General features: G+C 50.9%; 1 protein-coding gene across 6 annotated transcripts in view; it reads left to right on the top strand.

Moving 5' to 3' along the window:
• The first annotated feature begins 1936 nt into the window (after nucleotides 1–1936).
• The window catches only part of POU2F3 (POU class 2 homeobox 3), an 83770-nt gene continuing 68947 nt past the window's right edge, over nucleotides 1937–16759 (top strand). Inside the window, exons 1-3 of one of the 6 annotated variants that reach the window (XM_017870472.1) lie at nucleotides 7285–7311; nucleotides 7817–7928; nucleotides 8180–8248. In XM_017870472.1, coding sequence (XP_017725961.1) covers nucleotides 7913–7928; nucleotides 8180–8248 — 85 coding nt within the window. In that variant the 5' untranslated portion in view covers nucleotides 7285–7311; nucleotides 7817–7912. Of the gene's footprint in view, nucleotides 2109–7284; nucleotides 7312–7346; nucleotides 7409–7490; nucleotides 7568–7609; nucleotides 7686–7816; nucleotides 7929–8179; nucleotides 8249–16759 lie in introns of those variants that run through there. The other 5 variants (XM_017870474.1, XM_017870473.1, XM_017870471.1 and 2 more) reach the window with 5 other exon arrangements.

The raw sequence follows: 16759 nt of genomic DNA, 5'->3' as shown, positions 1-16759 counted from the left end.
CGTCCAGAAGAAACAAGAAGTTTTTCTCCTCCCTTCTTTTCAGGAGCATGGAGAGAGGAGGTCCATCTGGGAGTGGTCCATCCTGACTGGGGAGGGTGGCGTATGTGGATCTGAAGAAGCACTTAAATGCTTCCTAATCCTCTGGGGCTTAATCCTCTAGCACCCACGGAACACTTTCTGATACCTGTTGTGTGCCTAGCCCTGTTCTAGGTGCTGGGGTGGGGGCAATAGAATGAAACAGTTGATCAGTTACCAACCAGGAGGTAAGCTAAGAAAAGGCCCTCAGAACCTGCCACGAAGGCTGTTAAGAACATGGAACTTAGGCCGGGCACAGTGGCTCACGTCTGTCATCCCAGCACTTTGGGAGGCTGAGGTGGGCGGATCACGAGGTCAGGAGATCGAGACCATCTTGGCTAACATGGTGAAACCCCATCTCTACTAAAGACACAAAAATTAGCTGGGCGTGGTGGCACGCGCCTATAGTCCCAGCCGCTCGAGAGGCTGAGGAGAATTGCTTGAACCCAGGAGGGGGAGGTTGCAGTGAGCCGAGATCGCACCACTGTACTCCAGCCTGGGTAACAGAGTGAGACTCCATCTCAAAAAAAAAAGAACATGGAACTTAAACTCTCCAAGCCTCATTTTCCCCATCTATAAAATGGCAGTAATCATAGTACAATGTACAGGTTTTGAGGACTAAACAAGAACTGAAGGCAGGAAAGATGCCTCTCAAGTGTTGGTCACCCCAGTGCTTGGCACACAGTGAAAACACATGAAATGCTGGTTGTTATCGTGGGAATGATTGGGGTACATGGTGGGATGGGCGTGCCAGGGGGAAAGGACACTGTAAACAAGGTGTAGGGGCAGGAAAGCCCAAAACCTGTTCTGTGCGCGGGGAGTAGCCCGTGGGACTAAGGCGAAGACATTTTCATGAGTCCTGTCTGGGAAGGAAAGCGAGGCCCTGCCGTCCTGTCTGCACACAGCCGTCTGGGCTTCCGTGCAGGCCATCCTGTGGTGACAGAACCACTTGCTGGGACTTGAAGAGAGGAAGAGAAAGGGATGAGCCTATGGTGGGTGCTGCAAAGAGCACTGGAGTGGGAGTCCAGAGACCTGATTCCAGCTAGGCTGTGTCACTAGGGAAGTGTGCACCTTTGAGCAAGTCACTTCCCAGCTCTGGAAGGTGGCTGTCACCAAAAGCCTGGACACTGGTAACTTCCACATCCATCCTCACAGCAACCTGGGACCTGGGGCAGGAGACAGGGAGGGGCAAGCAGGAAGCAGTTGTGTGCACCTGGAAACTGTGCTAATAATAAGCTGCACCCCCTCTAAATCCCACAATGCTGTGAGGATGCCATGGGGGCTAGGTGAGCTTGGCCTTGCTCAGCCTCATAGAGAACCCGATTAGCACCTGCACTGTTTTACAGATGAGTTAAATGAGCTCAGGGAGGTGAAGAACCTTGTCCCAGCCACACTGCTGGTAAGCGGTTGAGAGGTGAGATTCCAAAACCGAATTCTTTCCAGCAGATCCCCGACTTCTCCAAACACTCCAGCTTCTTTGCAGCGCTTACACTTCGGGATCTGTCCAGAAGGAAGCTCGGGCTCAGGCTGGAGAACACGCCAGGGCTTCCTAAAAAGGGCGAAGAGGACCAGGAGTTCGCGCCACTCCGGGCGCGGTTAGGAGGTGCTGCTAGGCCGGGTTGGAGCAGGCAGGTGTTCCGCAGGATCGAGACCAGCCCCGGCAGCACCCTCGGCCCCCTCCCCAGGTCCCCAGCTCCATGTATGCAAATCGCTGCTTTGCATGGGCCCGGGGCCAGGCACGGGGCTCCTGCCAGGGGGCGTGGCCGGCGGCCCCCGCCCCGCGCCGCGTGCTCACCTGGGGAGTGTGGCAATCCTGGCGGCGCCGAGTGTTGCCCGGGCCGGAGCAGCGGAGCGCGCGACAGTGGCGGCGACGGCTCCGGCAGCGGCTCCCGCGGTGGCGGCGGCCGGGGGCTGGAGGAAGGAGACGCTGGCTTCGCAGGGGGCCCGGCTGGGGCAGTCGCGAGGGACCTGGGGGGGCGCTGGCTTTGGCCCCACCTGGGGCAGGATGGTGAATCTGGAGTCCATGCACACAGGTGAGGGGCGGAGGGAATGAGCTCTGACAGGTGTCACTGCGTGTGGGCAGGGGTGAAGGAGAGGGACAGCGTTCTGGTCGGGGAGGGGGGGCTTGTTTCCCAGCGGCCAGGAGAGGGCGGTGTGGATAGCGGGTTGTCCTGGGGTGGGCGCCGGTCAGTGTTTGCAGACTAAAGGGAGGGGATCTGGGATAAGAAACCCTGGAAAAGAAAAAGGGTGGGGGCTGGTGGAGGACGGGAGGGCTTCGAAGTCCCCGGTCTGGGGAGTGGCAGTTGTGTGGGACGTCAGTGTGCTGAACTGTCATAGTCTCAGGAGGTTGCAGGGATGGGTGGTTCACTCACTCAGTCAGGGGTGTGGACCTGGGAGTGCCTAAGTGAGGGAAATGTGTATGTCCACATGCCGGGTGCTGGTGTCTGGGCATATGTGTGAAATAGTGGCAAAGCGGACATTTATGTGGTCGGGGGGCTTAGGAGAAGTGGGTGAGGTAGGGCAATTACAGAGGTGCCCCTGGGGCAGGGGCCATACCCCATGTATTTGAGAGGGAATGGTGACAGACACATCCTCTAGGTTCCATGTCCCATGCCTTCCTTCCCTAAGGGGTGGAAATCTAGGAGATGCAAATGCTTTGCCGGGAGTCAGGCTTCCCTGCATGAATGAATGAGAGGTGGGCATGGAGTGCCCATGCCGTGCCATTCACCTTGCTGTTCCTCCTTCCACAGCTGGGCTAAGGCAGGAGCTGCCAGGCAGCCAGGTTGGGCTTGGCTTGGGGCTTGGTGTTAGGGTGGGCCTTCTGGAGGTCACAGGGCCTGAGCAAAGAACAGGTGAAGAAAGCAGTACCTGACCTGGCCATTTCTAACCTAGCAACTTACTCTCAAAGTGGGCAGGACCCAGTGATCTTTCTTTAGGATTTGGGGGCTGTTGATGGAAATGTTGTTACCTGGTCTCCTTTCTGGGAGAGTAGGGAGGAGGCAATTCTCCAGACCCACCCCAAGGAGCAGAGCAGGTCTGAGGCCTCCCCAACCTGAAAACAAGCATCAGTGAGTGCCTGGAGGGAGGGACCTTGAGTGCCCAGTTCCCCAGATGCTGTTTCCTGGCAGGGCCGAGTGAGAGGCAGGCTGGCAGTGAGATGTTGGCGCTGAGTGGCTCCCCAGGACGTGCCAGAAGGGCTAGGTGAGGCGGAAGAAACCATCCAACTGGTTGTCATCCAGAGTCTGAGGAAAATCTGTTTCTAAACTGGGCATACCTCGGGCAGGTCCCGGGTAGGTGCTCTCCCCTTCACTTCCCGCAGAGAAGGCCAGGGTTTGACTGGGAGCAAGGCTCTTCAGAAAGGTGGGCTTAGCAGTGGATGGGAGGTTTTTTAGCATCAAGATCACAGACTTCCTGGGGGTTTTCCACCTGCTTGTCTACTGGAGGCTCCCATTCTGCAGAAGTGGGAGGGGGTGGGACAGTTGGGACCCATCAGGGAGGCAGCCTGGGGCCTCAGAGGATATAGCAGAGAGCAGAGAGCAGCAGAGGATGAGGTGGAGAGAGGGCCCAGCCCCCTATGCCTTCCCCGGGAGTGAGCTCCTGGCTGATGCTTCTCAGAAGCCCAGACACCTTCTCCACCCTGTCCCTGTGAGCAGGGATTCCCAACACATGGGGGGGACTGAGCTCAACCCCAGGTGGGGCGACTCCTCAAGGCGGGGTCTCCACATAACTGGGGTAGATTCCCCAATTCATCTCTCTCCATTTGCCTGTTCCCTCCCCAGCCCACTCCCCGCTCAGGGCTACCTGGCCTCCCTGTGCAGTTTCTGGGTCTTGGCCCCTCTGTAGTGTCTGAGGGTTCCCCTTCAGTGGCACCTCCAGAGGTCTCTGAGTTTGGGACTTTCTGTCCCCTCTCTCTGACTGGGTCTCTATTGGACGGCTCTCCTTGCTGGGTCCTCCTGGTGGCCTTTATGGTTCAAGATCTTCTTTGTAGGGTCTTGCAGTGCGCACCCTGCTGTGGGGTCTGTGGAGGAGATCGCTCTTCCTTCTGTGGAATATCTCATGATGGGTCCCTCTTTAGGGTCCCTTAGTCCAGGATCCTCTTTGGGAAATGTGGTCCCTTTCGAGTCCCATTTTCCCCTGCCACGATAATCCTACATCCTACTGAGCTTGATTCCCAGCGCTTCCCCTGTGAATTCCCGGGGCTGGGCCCTTGGGGTCTCCTCCTTAATTGATTTACTGGAGGAGTTTGGATGGAGGAAGGAGGATGAACAGGAGCACACAAACTAGAGCATAGGCTTGCTCCCAGGTCCCCTACTCTAAAGGCTCCACTTGCACTGGGGCCAGCCCGAGTCAACCCCATTGTCTTGCTCTGATAACCTGGGTATGAGCCATGATTCAGGTCTGTCTGGAGCCTTCGCACCTTGTACTTTATAGAACATCTCTCACCTGGAAGCACAAAGACCTGAGCAGGCAGGTCACAAGACACAAGGCCTCCGCAGCAAGGAAGGGCACCCTGCTCCCTGACAAAAAACAGACAGAGAAGTAGGCCAGAGGCGGCCAGCTAGGGAGGCAGATAAGAGACAAAGGAAAGCAGTGGGAAGCCAGCTGACGGGGGCACACCTGGTTTGCTCCAGGTGTCTCTTTCTCTGCCTTTCTCCTCACTGTGGGCTGTTCCCCACCAAGGTTGGGAAAGAGGGGCTGAGGCTCACGGACGGGTGCCAGTTGGAGCTCAGGAATAGCATTTGGGTTGGAAGGCCTGATGGTGGGACTGAGAAGAAATGAGAGAAGTCTCTTCTGGTGGAGAGTTGGAGCCTTGGCTGGCTCAGAAGCGGGGCTGGTGGGTCCTTTGAAGTCTCCTGGTGGAAGCGCCAGCATCAGCAGGTATGTGAGGGAGGAGCCAGAGGGAGCTCCCGTCCTTCCGAGAACATGAAGATGGATGCTAGGAGAGAGATGGCTTCTGCTTTCCCAGAGTAGCCTGGTCCCAGGAGGTCCAGGACCCTCAGCCTGCAGCCTGGGGGGAACGCTGCCTCTCGAGCTTTCCTCCCGGGGGTTCACAGATGTCTAAGGAGGGGCCGCTCCTGGACAAGCCAAGATTAACTTCAGGGTGTGATGGTGCTGAGTGGGGCAGGAGAGGGTCTGCAGCTGGTGTCTGGGCTCTTACACAGAGCAGCTGAGCCTCCCCAGGGAAGGGAGTGATGGCAAGGAGCCTACTCAGTCTCTGGCTGAGATAACACGGAGGAGCCTGGCCCCACCCCACACCTCTCTCACTCACCCCGGCAAGTGCTGTCCGACAGGTGAAGGGTTACAGCGTCTCAGGGAGTTTCGGTGTTGGCCCATTTTTAGGCTGAGACCCAAAAGCTCGTCCCACCCATCAGCCTGAGCCTCCTACCCAACCGGAACAGGTTCTCAGTGTCTTAGCATCCTATGGAACTCAAGAAGAGGCTTGACAGGTCATCTCACCCTGCCCCTCCAATCCTGAAGTGCCACCTTGTTGCTCCCATAATGAATACATCAGATGTGTAGACATCATGGCAGATGAGGAGGGGAGGGGGTTGATGCCTTTAAAAGTTACTTTTTAGACATGATTAAGACTAAAGTTTAGGCTAACTTAAAGGATGAATGAGAGTTTCTGTGTGTATTTGATGAAGGTGATGTGGAGAATGGGTGTTGGAGGAGAATTTGGGTTCTAGGCATAAGATTACAGTTTAGCTAAAGAATTACCTTCTTAAATGTCAGGAGTTTGAAATCAGTTGATTCAGAGACTCTGGTCATCCTCCCAGCATCACTGCCTCTTAACTTTTTCCTATCCTCATGAACACTTTTTCTATGAAGTTAGAATTTGGAGAATCCTAATGGTTTCCCAGATTAAGGACAAATTACAATGGTGGCTGAGACAGAAGACCAAAGCTATTCCTTGTAATGGGGCAAGGGGTTAATGGAGGGGCATGAGAAGAAGGCAGGAAGGGAAGGGGACTAGCACCTAAGCCTACGTGTCTGTTTAATTAGTTCATTTATTAGGTGCTTACTTTGTGCCTGAACTGCTTTCCTGGCAGTTTTCATTCAGTATTTCATTTAATCCTCACAAAAACCCTGGGAAGTGTGTATCATTATTCTCATTTTCAGGTGAGAAAATTCACATTTGAATATGTGGCTAGGGTCCCCCAGCTAGTTAGTGATAGCACTGAGATTAATCCACGTTTATCTGATGCCAAATCCCATGCCCTGAATCCTGGTGCTGATGAAGCAAATTGAAACCACCAGTGAGGTGATCTTCCTCTGCACCTTTCCAGCAGTCTCTGACTCAGGGCCACTTCTCAGCACTGTTGAAGAACCCTCATGGTGAAGTGTGAGCTGAGCAGATCTGCGTTAGGCAATGCCCAGCTCTAGGTGGATAGCACTTAACGGGTGGGACAGGGGAGCCCGTTTCCCCGTTGGAACAGAAGGCCAGTGGCAGCAGAAGCCCTTTGCAAACATGTCTGGGTGGTCTACAGTAGTTATTCTGTATATTCATGCATGGCAAACTATACAGAGAGTTTGAGACTGCAGCAGGGCGGATCGAGGTGAGGCTCAAGAAATGCCTTCCTAAATACCGTGCACTAGGAGGTGGCGGGGTGGGGTAAGGTGGCAGGTCTTCCTTAGAGCTCTGTGACTGACCACAGAGTGCAGTGTAGATTGTTTGGGGAGGGTTCCATGGAGCTCTGAGTGTTTACCTTGGAGTCTTCCCTCAATTTGGCTGGTCTTGAAAAACTCCTTAAACCACAGTGACTCCTTACTTTCTCCCCTACTTCTGGGGTATTCTAGGCTCTAAATCTTTGGATCCCCCATCTCTGGCTTGTTTTGGCATCAAAGCTGCCACACTCCGGAGGTGGTGTCCACCTCAGCCGAGCCGCACACATTATTCCTCACACACACAAAAAAGGAAAAGTAGGTTTTCTCCCCTCTTTCCCTGGGGCATAGGTCTACCCTTTTTCCTCATCCTGATCATCTCCAGACCTGGGCGTCCAGACTGCCAACTGCCTGATTACCTGATGCAAATTAAGACTGCCTGCTTGACTGGGATTGGCTGGGGAGCCAAGTATGCAAATTGGCTTGCCAAGACTTTATCTGGTTCGAAAGAGTTAAAGTGCTGCCCCAGAGAAGGGGGAGTGCGGGGGTCAACATGATTTGAATAAAATATTCTTCTGTCTTTAAGGCTTCAGTCTTTGGGTGGTTTAATAAGGAGAGGAGCAGAGAGAGAGAGTGAGTTGGTTCAAAGTTGCCTCTTTTCTTCCCCCTGCTAACCCCAAGAGGAGACTTAGGGGCCTCCCACATAGGTGGTGGCAGCTGTCTGTTAAGGGTAAATGCTTAATTTATTGAAATGAAGCAGGGCAGAGACGCTGGACCAGCAGGACTCGGGGACTGAGCCAGGGGCTTGGTGTAGGTATTCTCTTTCTGTGGGGCACTGACCCGCTGCCATCCCTTTCTCACTGAGCCAGTTGAAGGAGTAGGAGAGAAGGTAAGGATCCCTGAAGGACAGGATCTCCAAGGAGAACAACACAGGAGCTAGGGCTTGATCCCCAGACAGTGGGCTGACCTCTGAGACCAGAGAACCCAGGCAGGACCTGGGAAGAAAGGTGAGAAGGGCGAACCTTGGTTTAAGGGCACTTTTACCTTCCAGGATGGGGTTATTAAGGGAAACAGAGCTGGGGAGGCAGGCGGGGAGGGATAATTCTTTCACTATTTAAAAATAAAATAAATTCTTCAGATCCCAAAGGAAACGAGTGTTGGAAATGGGAAGTGTCCCCTCCACCCCCTTGTTAAATTTTTACCAACTGAGTCCTGGTGATAGAAGCAAGTGGCCATGAATGATGCAAAAGGTGAGAGACCCTGCAGTGGCACCGGGGAAAGGGGAAGAGAAAGGCAAGGAGAGGAGGAGAGCATGGGAGGAGGGGATCCGTGCCCCCAAGCTTATGAATATTCTAATGGTTGTATGTTCGGGAATCAGGAATTTGAAAGTCTGATGGTTGTTGTAATTACACATTCATCTTTGCTATTTAGTTAAAGCCACATATGTCATAGCAAGAAAAATTGTGACCTGTTATTAAAATCAGTTGTGTTTTCCCTGTAGATATCAAGATGAGTGGGGATGTAGCTGATTCCACGGATGCTCGCAACACTCTCAGCCAGGTGGAGCCAGGTAAGGGTCTTCTCTTCTAGGGGATGGAGCAGGAATGCAGGGGGTGGGGGGAAGAGAGTTGTTGGGAATTGTTGAACAACTGGTGTCTCTTCTTGCTTGGTCTTTCAGCCATCCAGACCCTAAAGCTCGGTCTTAGGAACTAAGTGAATTCCCTGAGGACATGGGATATGATTCTGGAGCCTTTGAACAGTAGATATTGGTCCACAGTGGAACAAAACCTCTGGAACTAGGCTAGGAAGAGACCAGATACTTTAAAACAGAACAAAACCAAAAAGGTTCGGGAGCAGCTGTGTTCCCAACTGCTGTGACTGGCAGAGGCAGAACCTGTCTGTCTTAGATGGGAACCAGGGCCTTTTAGCCCCAGATACCTCGACAGTGCTCCTCAAGGCACTAACCAAAGAGGCCTGTGTACAAATGTTTCTCTTCCAAATAATGTGCATGTGGGTGGCAAATAGGCTCAGAGAGGAAGACTTGGTGCCTGGAGATGACTTTGCTTTGTAAAGAAGAGAAAGGATGTCAGTAGTCCCAGCTAGTCAGCAGGCCAAGGTGGGAGGATTCCTTGAGCCTAGGAGTTTGAGGCTGGACCATGTCAAAAAAAGGTGGGAGAAACAAAGAAGAATTAAAAAAGAAAGTTTCATAGCTCTCTATTTTTACCTCCATAGTCCAAGCCTTGCTTTGAAAGCTCCATATAATTAAAAAGAACTTAAAGATGAGTATAAATTGTAACACCACCAAATAACTTTAATAGCATTCCAACCAGACCTCAATTAGTCTTTCATCTGGATCATTAGAGACAGAGAAATTAGAAATGGAAGAGAATCAATGTCCCCAGAGCTAAAATCTTTTTCAAATCTTTTAGAGCAGTCTAGTTCCATTCTTGAAGCTATGAGATTCTTGTCAGGGACAAGATAATTGGGGGTCTTGGTGGGGAGGGCATCCACAGTATGCATTTGCCATAAACTTTTCTGCTTCCCAGTTTAATACTGAAACAGTGTTTCCTTGCACAGGTAGCAATACACATCAAACTACAATCTTTCTATTTTGCTGTGCATATGTACAGAGGCAGCTAGACCAAGGAGAATGTGGGCCGGTCACACTTATGTTTCAATTGATTATTTAGCAGAGTATCTTTTACTAAGGGTCTGTGGAGAGGGGCACCTGTTCTTCCCAGTTGAGAAGAAGATTCCCTTTTATCTCAAAAACCTGAGCAAGACTTTAAACTTAGATCAGCTACAGAGTGATAGATACAGTCCCGACACTGACACCCTTCCCTAGATAAAAATCAGCCCAGGAGCCATGATCCAGAGAAGCTGGATTGCCCTTTTCTGGAAGCAGGCTGACTGGAGCCAACTCTGTTTACCTGGGGCCCATTGCCCAGGTGTGTGGGGACACAGCTAAGGGAGTGTCCACATGGGAAGAAGACCACACATAACCAGCTTGCACTGGTGTTCTGTTACTGTGACCAAGTCAGGGTAATAGTGTTAGGAGTGAGAATGAGCCACACAGAACCCTGAAAGAGGAGCCAGGAAAGGGAGGGAGTTCAGATCCTGTTGGGGCTTAGGAAGGTAAGTGTGTTATGGTCAATCTGAGCAAATTCTGACTTCCTGTCTGGGAGCTATATATAAAGTAGGTTAAGAGAGAAAGAATCCAGACATCGACTAAGACCTTCAGAATCTGTCTCTTATCCAGGGATACCGCCAATTCAATATATGACCTTAGACCAGCCACTTTGCCTCCCTAGGAGGTAGGAATGGATGACCTTTGAAGAGTATGGATCTAGAATCAAACAGACCTGGGATAAAATTCGCAGCTCCACTGCTTACTGGCTGCATGACCTGAAAATTTATCCTTGTCCTTTTTGTAAAGGGGGAAAATTAATGCCCAACTTAGAGAGTGGGTTGAGAGTTATTTGAGATGGTGTCTCAATTCCTTAGAACAGTGCTTGGTACATGGCAGCTGTGATCATCATTAAGATTCTGGAATATACAGATGGGCTTCGCTGCTGAGTATTTCTGGATCATTCCCCGCTTTACTCAGGCCAGTGCGTCAGCCCAGAAGGTTGGTTTGCTCCCTTCACCATTTAGGAAAGGATTCTGCACAGGTGCCTGTTCAGCTCCAAGGAGCCCGTGATGTCTGGAACTTTACTACCACCAGTAGATCTTTCACTTCAGGGCTCCTGGCTGGTAGCATCAATACTTAGGTGATCTTCAAATTACTGCATGTGTTTAAGGGCAAGAAGAAAGAGGTGGCTAATTAAAGTAACCAAACTTCCTGGAAAGTCGTTCTGACTCATTTTTTTACAGAAGAAAGCTTATTATGAGTCACAATGGTTACCAACTTGGTTTAATGGCTTCCTTTGGATTTTAAAAGGCAGATTCACCTTCTTAGTAGTGCATGAATTAAGGGGTGGTTTGTCTCTGGGTTTTAAAGGAACTATAAACAGAGGTGAGTTAGAAAGCCCCAGCTCCCTGAAAGCACCCCCTTTGCTGTGTGAAATCCCTAAGGGGTACTGGGGGTAGGAGCTGGGAAAGGGAGGTAAATTTCCCCATCTGCACTGGTCAGGAATGCCCAGGAGAGCATTCTCAGGGCCGGACACAGACCTCGGCTGGTGGAGACCTGGCCGGGTGGCACATCTTTTCCTTTCTTTGGCCGGTGAGGAAGCCAAGGCATAGATGAAGAATAAGCTGCCCGAGAACTCAGAATGTCTTTGCAGCAGCACAAGGGACCAGCCAAAGCTCAGAGCCCCTGTTCGGTACTCTTTCCTCTTTCTAGATTTCTGAACTATCCGCTTTTCTGTCCTTCCTTAACTGTTGTTACTTTTCCTCCACTTCTTTTTTTGAGACAGGGTCTCCCTCTGTCGCCCAGGCTGGAGTGCAGTGGTACAGTCATGGCCACTGCAGCCTCGAACTCCCGGCTCAAGGGATTCTCCTGCCTCTGCCTGCCAAGTAGCTGGGACTACAGGCAGGAGCCACCGCGCTGGGACTTTTCTCCACTCTTGAGGCTGACAACAATTTTTTTCTGTTCTCATTTAGGTGGTTGATGAGAATATAGCCTCGCCCACATTTCAAAAGCCCCCAGGTCTGTAACTGACAGCCCCCAAGTACAGATGTGGCTAACCCTGTGACTTTTGACCATGCTGGTCACATCATTGCCTCAATCACAAAGCAGGAAAGAACAGAGGGTCAGGAAGAAGGAGGGAGAGATCATAACATTCACAGAGCCTCCTCCCCCAGCAGGCACATGTAAGCAACTTTATTTACAGCATCTCATTTAATTCTTACAATAAGGCTATGAGATAGAGACATGATTAACCCCATTTTCATTGATGAGGAAACCGCAGCTCAGAGTGAGAAACTGACTTACCCAATATTACACAGCTTATAGCCAGAAATCAAACTTGGCCTTGTCTGACTCTATCAGACTCTTAGCCTGGGTCTGCCATTAACTCCCTGCATATTATCTTGGCAAGCGTTTCCCCACGTGGACCTTTATTTTCCTCCCCACATAGTCGAGGTTTGGACTAGATAATCTCTAAGGGCTGAATTTTAAAGGATGTGTGCACAGTTCTGCTTTTCACAATTCTTTCCATCTGTTTCCGGATCTTGCATTTTTGTGCAGGTTTCCTCAGCTCTGAGCTCTCTCTCTCTCTCTCCATCCTTTTTTCTGGTTTTCTCCCTATTCCTTTCTTTCCAGCTTCCCTTTCAGTCTTTTCTCCTCTGACACCCTCAGCTGTCTTCTCTGTTTAGGCTCTGATCCTCTTCTCTGACATAGCTTGTAGTTGTATAACTGACATCTTTGGAGGATGACTTGGTGGCAGATCCTGGGCTCAGATGAAGAGCACCCCTGTCCTCAAGGAGTTGTCCTTCTAGTACAGGAATTCGTGACTGCCTGGATAACAGTGACAACATATGTCTGTAAGGGTGTTCTCAAATACTTCATGCATTTGGCCTTTACAACAACTCTATGAGAGTAAGTACTATCAGCCCACTTCACAGATGGAGAAATGGAGGCTGGTGATGAGAAAGAACCTTAGCTACTTTCCCCAAGTTCCCATACCTAGAGAATGACAGAACTAAGCCTGAATCTTTCTAGTGACTTTCTACCTAAAGATGGTGATAAGAAGACTGGGAGTCAATGTGGAGAACCAGGGTCAGAGGACATAAGACAATGGTAACTATCCGGGCGCGGTGGCTCATGCCTGTAATCCCAGCACTTTGGAAGGCCAGGGCAGGCGAATCACTTGAGGTCAGGAGTTCAAGACCAACCTGGTCAACATGGTGAAACCCCATCTCTACTAAAAATACACAAATTAGCCAGGCGTGATGGTACGTGCCTGTAATCCCAGCTACTCGGGAGGCTGAGGCAGGAGAATCACTTGAACCCAGGAGGCGGAGGTTGCAGTGAGCCGAGATGGCGCTGCTGCACTCCAGCCTGGGCAACAGAGCGAGAGTTGGTCTCAAAAAAAAGACAAGACAATGGTAGCAAAATTATGGAGGATGGCACAGAGGGGCCAGAGGGGAGCCAAGTCCCCACCAACTCCCCACCCTCATAACCCTTAGGCTCAGTTGTCATTTGGCAAGGGTAGGGCCAGGGTGGGGCTTCAAGCCCAGATGACTATAGGGCAAGTGCCTTGGCACCTTTGCTCTGCTTAGAGATCTGTGAAGGAAAGACTCCAAGAGGGAAGCCCAGGGGGGAAAGGGGGAAGCTAGAGATGAGGGAGGGGACTGGGCTTTGTCAGCCCTTCCTGTTGCCCTTCCTCCCTGGCCTCCACTGTCTTGTCTATGAGGAGGAATGACTAACATCAGCCCCACCCTGCAGAAGGACCTCAGAGGTGAGTCAGCTGTTTGGGGACCCTTTGCAGAAAGTCTCCCCACCTAACCCTGCGGATTTTCCGCATGGCTTTCAGAAGGCACGGACATGATTTTAGAGGGAAGCACAACTGCGGCACAGGAGGGTAGTGATTCTCATAAGGTCCCAAAGAAAGAATGAGACCCTGCTGCCTCCCCAAGAAAACAAGCTGGAAATGGCAACTGAGAGGTGAGGTTCCACGTAGGAATGGGCAGAAGACTTTTAGGGGTGAGTGTGATTTTTCAGTCCAAATATTAATAAAACTATTCTTAAAATGGCAGAGAGGACAGGAGAAATCTAGGAAGTACTTGACAACCATTTTTATTTATTTTATTCTTTCAGGACAGGGTCTCGGCCAGGCGCAGTGGCTCACGCCTGTAATCCCAGCACTTTGGGAGGCCGAGGCGGGTGGATCACGAGGTCAGGAGTTCAAGATCAGCCTGGCCAAGATGGTGAAACCCTGTCTCCACTAAAAATACAAAAAATTAGCCGGATGTGGTGGCGGGCACCTGAAATCCCAGCTACTCAGGGGACTGAGGCAGGAGAATTGCTTGAACCCAAGAGGCGGAAGTTGCAGTGAGCCGAGATGGCGCCACTGCACTCCAGCCTGGGAGACAGAGCAAAACTCTATTTCAAAAAAAAAAAAAAAAAAAAAAACAGGGTCTCACTCTGTCACCTACACTAGAGTATGGTAGGGTGATCACAGCTCCCCACAACCTTGAACTCCTATGCTCAAGTGATCCTCCTGTCTCAGCCTCTGGAGTAACTGGGACTACAGGTGTGCACCACTATGCCTAATTTTTAAAAATTATCTCTTTGTAGAGCCGGGATCTTGCTATGTTGCCCAAGCTGGTCTCGAACTCCTGGCCTGAAGCAATCCTCCCACCATGGCCTCCCAAAATTCTGAGATTACATGTGTGAGCCACCATGCCCAGCTGACAACCATCTCTAGATGAAGCACATGTGTGAGCATGTGTGCACGCGTGCACACACACACATACACACTCCCTCCCTTTTTATGATTAAATGACAGAGCAAGTCTGAACTGTATTTGTGTGATGGTGTACAATTTTCAAAGTCCATCATTAAGTCCTGCATGCACTTGTGCCCAGGACTTGAATTTCCTCATCGTAATAGAAGGAGATGGGTAGTGCAGGAATAAAATGAAGCGGTGGGCTAGGTGGCCTCTAGGGTCTGCACCTCTGTCTGTACTGGCTCCATCCCTCACCTCTCTGGAAGAGAGGAATGAAACCGTAGCCCCCCAGACATCGAGGGGGTCCTGATATTCCTGCTATGAATTCCTGAGAGGACATCTTGTCCATGTCTCTCTCTTCTTTTGGAGACATTTCAAACCCATCCCTGGAAAATGAGAGAAGCTACTTTCTTGGAGACTTATTTTTTGTCTATTTTATATCTCTAAGAAAACCAATCCCACATTTTCTCTTGGCTGCCTTTTCTTTTTTTTTTTTTTTTTTTTTTTTTTTGACAAAGACTTGCTCTGTTGCCCAGGCTGGAGTACAGTGGCGCGATCTCAGCTCACTGCAACCTCTGCCTTCCGGGTTCAAGCAATTCTCCTGCCTCAGCCTCCCGAGTAGCTGAGATTATAGGGTGTGTGCCACACATCCAGCTAATTTTTTGTATTTTTAGTAGAGACAGGGTTTCATCATTTTGGCCAGGCTGGTCTTGAATTCCTGACCTCATGATCCACCCTCCTTGGCCTCCCAAAGTGCTGGGATTACAGGTGTGAGCCACTGTGCCTGGCCTTGGCTGCCTATTACTACAGGATGCCATCCTCAGTGCCTGGAAGTCCTTTCTTATCTCTCACCTAAGACCCTCATGCTGCTGCATAAGCCCATACCTGTTGTTCTGCCTTTTTTTTTTTTTTTTTTTTTGAGATGGAGTGTTGCTTTGTTGCCCAGGCTGGAGTAAAATGGCATGATCTCGGCTCACTGCAACCTCCGCCTCCCAGGTTTAAGTGATTCTCCTGCCTCAGCCTCCTCAGTAGCTGGGATTACAGGCGCCTACCACTATGCCCGGCTAATTTTTGTATTTTTAGTAGAGATGGGGTTTCACCATGTTGGCCAGGCTGGTCTCAAACTCCTAACCTCAAGTGATCCATCCGCATCGCCCTCCCAAAGTGCTGGGAATACAAGCATGAGCCTCGGTACCTGGCCTTGTTCTGCCCTTCTCAGAGTGGCTCCCACTCCACCTTGTTTCTCCTTTCTGTGACAGGGAAATTAGTAGGTACTGATTCACCACTCAGCCTTAGACTGTGGCTCCATGTGCCAGAGATAGCAGGAGAACAGCCAGGAGTTGCTTCTCTGCCTCCAGCACTCATAGAACTTTATCCAATAAAACAGCCACAGCAGCAGCTCACATCTGTACCATGACTTACAACTATAGACACTTTCTCATCCATAGATTCCCCAGCCAACACCCAGGACTAGGGTAAGCAGAGGGGGCAGGATTGTATGGTTCAGATGAGCCATGAGGAGCTGGGCTAGCCCTGCCCGGCACCAGTCCCTCTTCCTCTTGGAGATCTCCTTAAGGAAATGGTCACCCCTCGACCCCTGTTGCCACCTTTGCAGCCCCCAGTAGAACATGGACTCCCTTTCTGTCCAACGTAAAAGGGGAAAAAGGAGAGGGAGCCTGGTGTGGGAGGCATCCATGAGCCATCTTTTACCACCCAGAGTTCCCTTAGTTTGTGTGTAGTTGTTCCTTAGAGCACTGCTTCTCAAACAGTCTGGGAGGAGGACCAGTGTTTGTATTTCCAGCCTGTCACAGACAAGTACCCAGACCTACTGTGCTGTGCCCAACAGCATGCAGCTTGCACTTACCATGCCTACTCAACAGCACCCAAATGGGCTCACACACAATTCAGCTGGAGGCCCACTGATGGAGTGCCTAGATGTGCTATTAACATTTCTAATTTTTTTTTTTTTTTTTTTTTTTTAAGATGGAGTCTCGCTCTGTCACCCAGGCTGGAGTGCAGTGGCACGATCTTGGCTCACTGCAACCTCCACCTCCTGGGCTCAAGCAATTCTCCTGCCTTAGCCTCCCATGTAGCTGGGACTACAGGCATGTGCTACCATGCCTGGCTAATTTTTGTATTTTTAGTGGAGATGGAGTTTCACCATGTTGGCCAGGCTGGTCTCGAACTCCTGACCTCAGGTGATCCGCCCACCTCAGCCTCCCAAAGTGCTAGGATTACAGGTGTGAGCCACCGCACCCAGCCAACATTTCTAACTTCTTATAATCACTGTTTGTCTGTATCTGGTCCCGGACCTCCACAGTGCACAGACCAGCTTTGGTCGTTGCGGGGACTTTCTACCTAAAGATGGTGGTAGGAAGACTGGGAGTCAACGTGGAGAACCAGGGACAGAGGACATAAGACAATGGTAGCTGTCTGGGCGCGGTGGCTCATGCCTTGCGGTGCACTACCTTAGTGGAGTTTGTGTTGTGTATTAGAAAGTCTCTTTCCTGTGGCCTCTGTGAGCAATGCTCCACCTGACCCTGGTATATCTTCTTATGACCTCCTTACCATTCCTCTCACTCCCTCCCTAGAGATGTTGGGGGATGATGATGGGGGACCCAGCAGGAGAGGGAGGTCCCAGTCTGTCCTTTGCTGGCCGGGGTAGCATGATACCCACCTACCCTGCAGAC

The sequence above is a fragment of the Rhinopithecus bieti genome, unplaced genomic scaffold (assembly GCF_001698545.2).
Source record: "Rhinopithecus bieti isolate Rb0 unplaced genomic scaffold, ASM169854v2 scaffold_5002, whole genome shotgun sequence".
Taxonomy (NCBI): Eukaryota; Metazoa; Chordata; class Mammalia; order Primates; family Cercopithecidae; genus Rhinopithecus; species Rhinopithecus bieti.
This window is presented reverse-complemented; position numbering and strand designations above follow the sequence as displayed.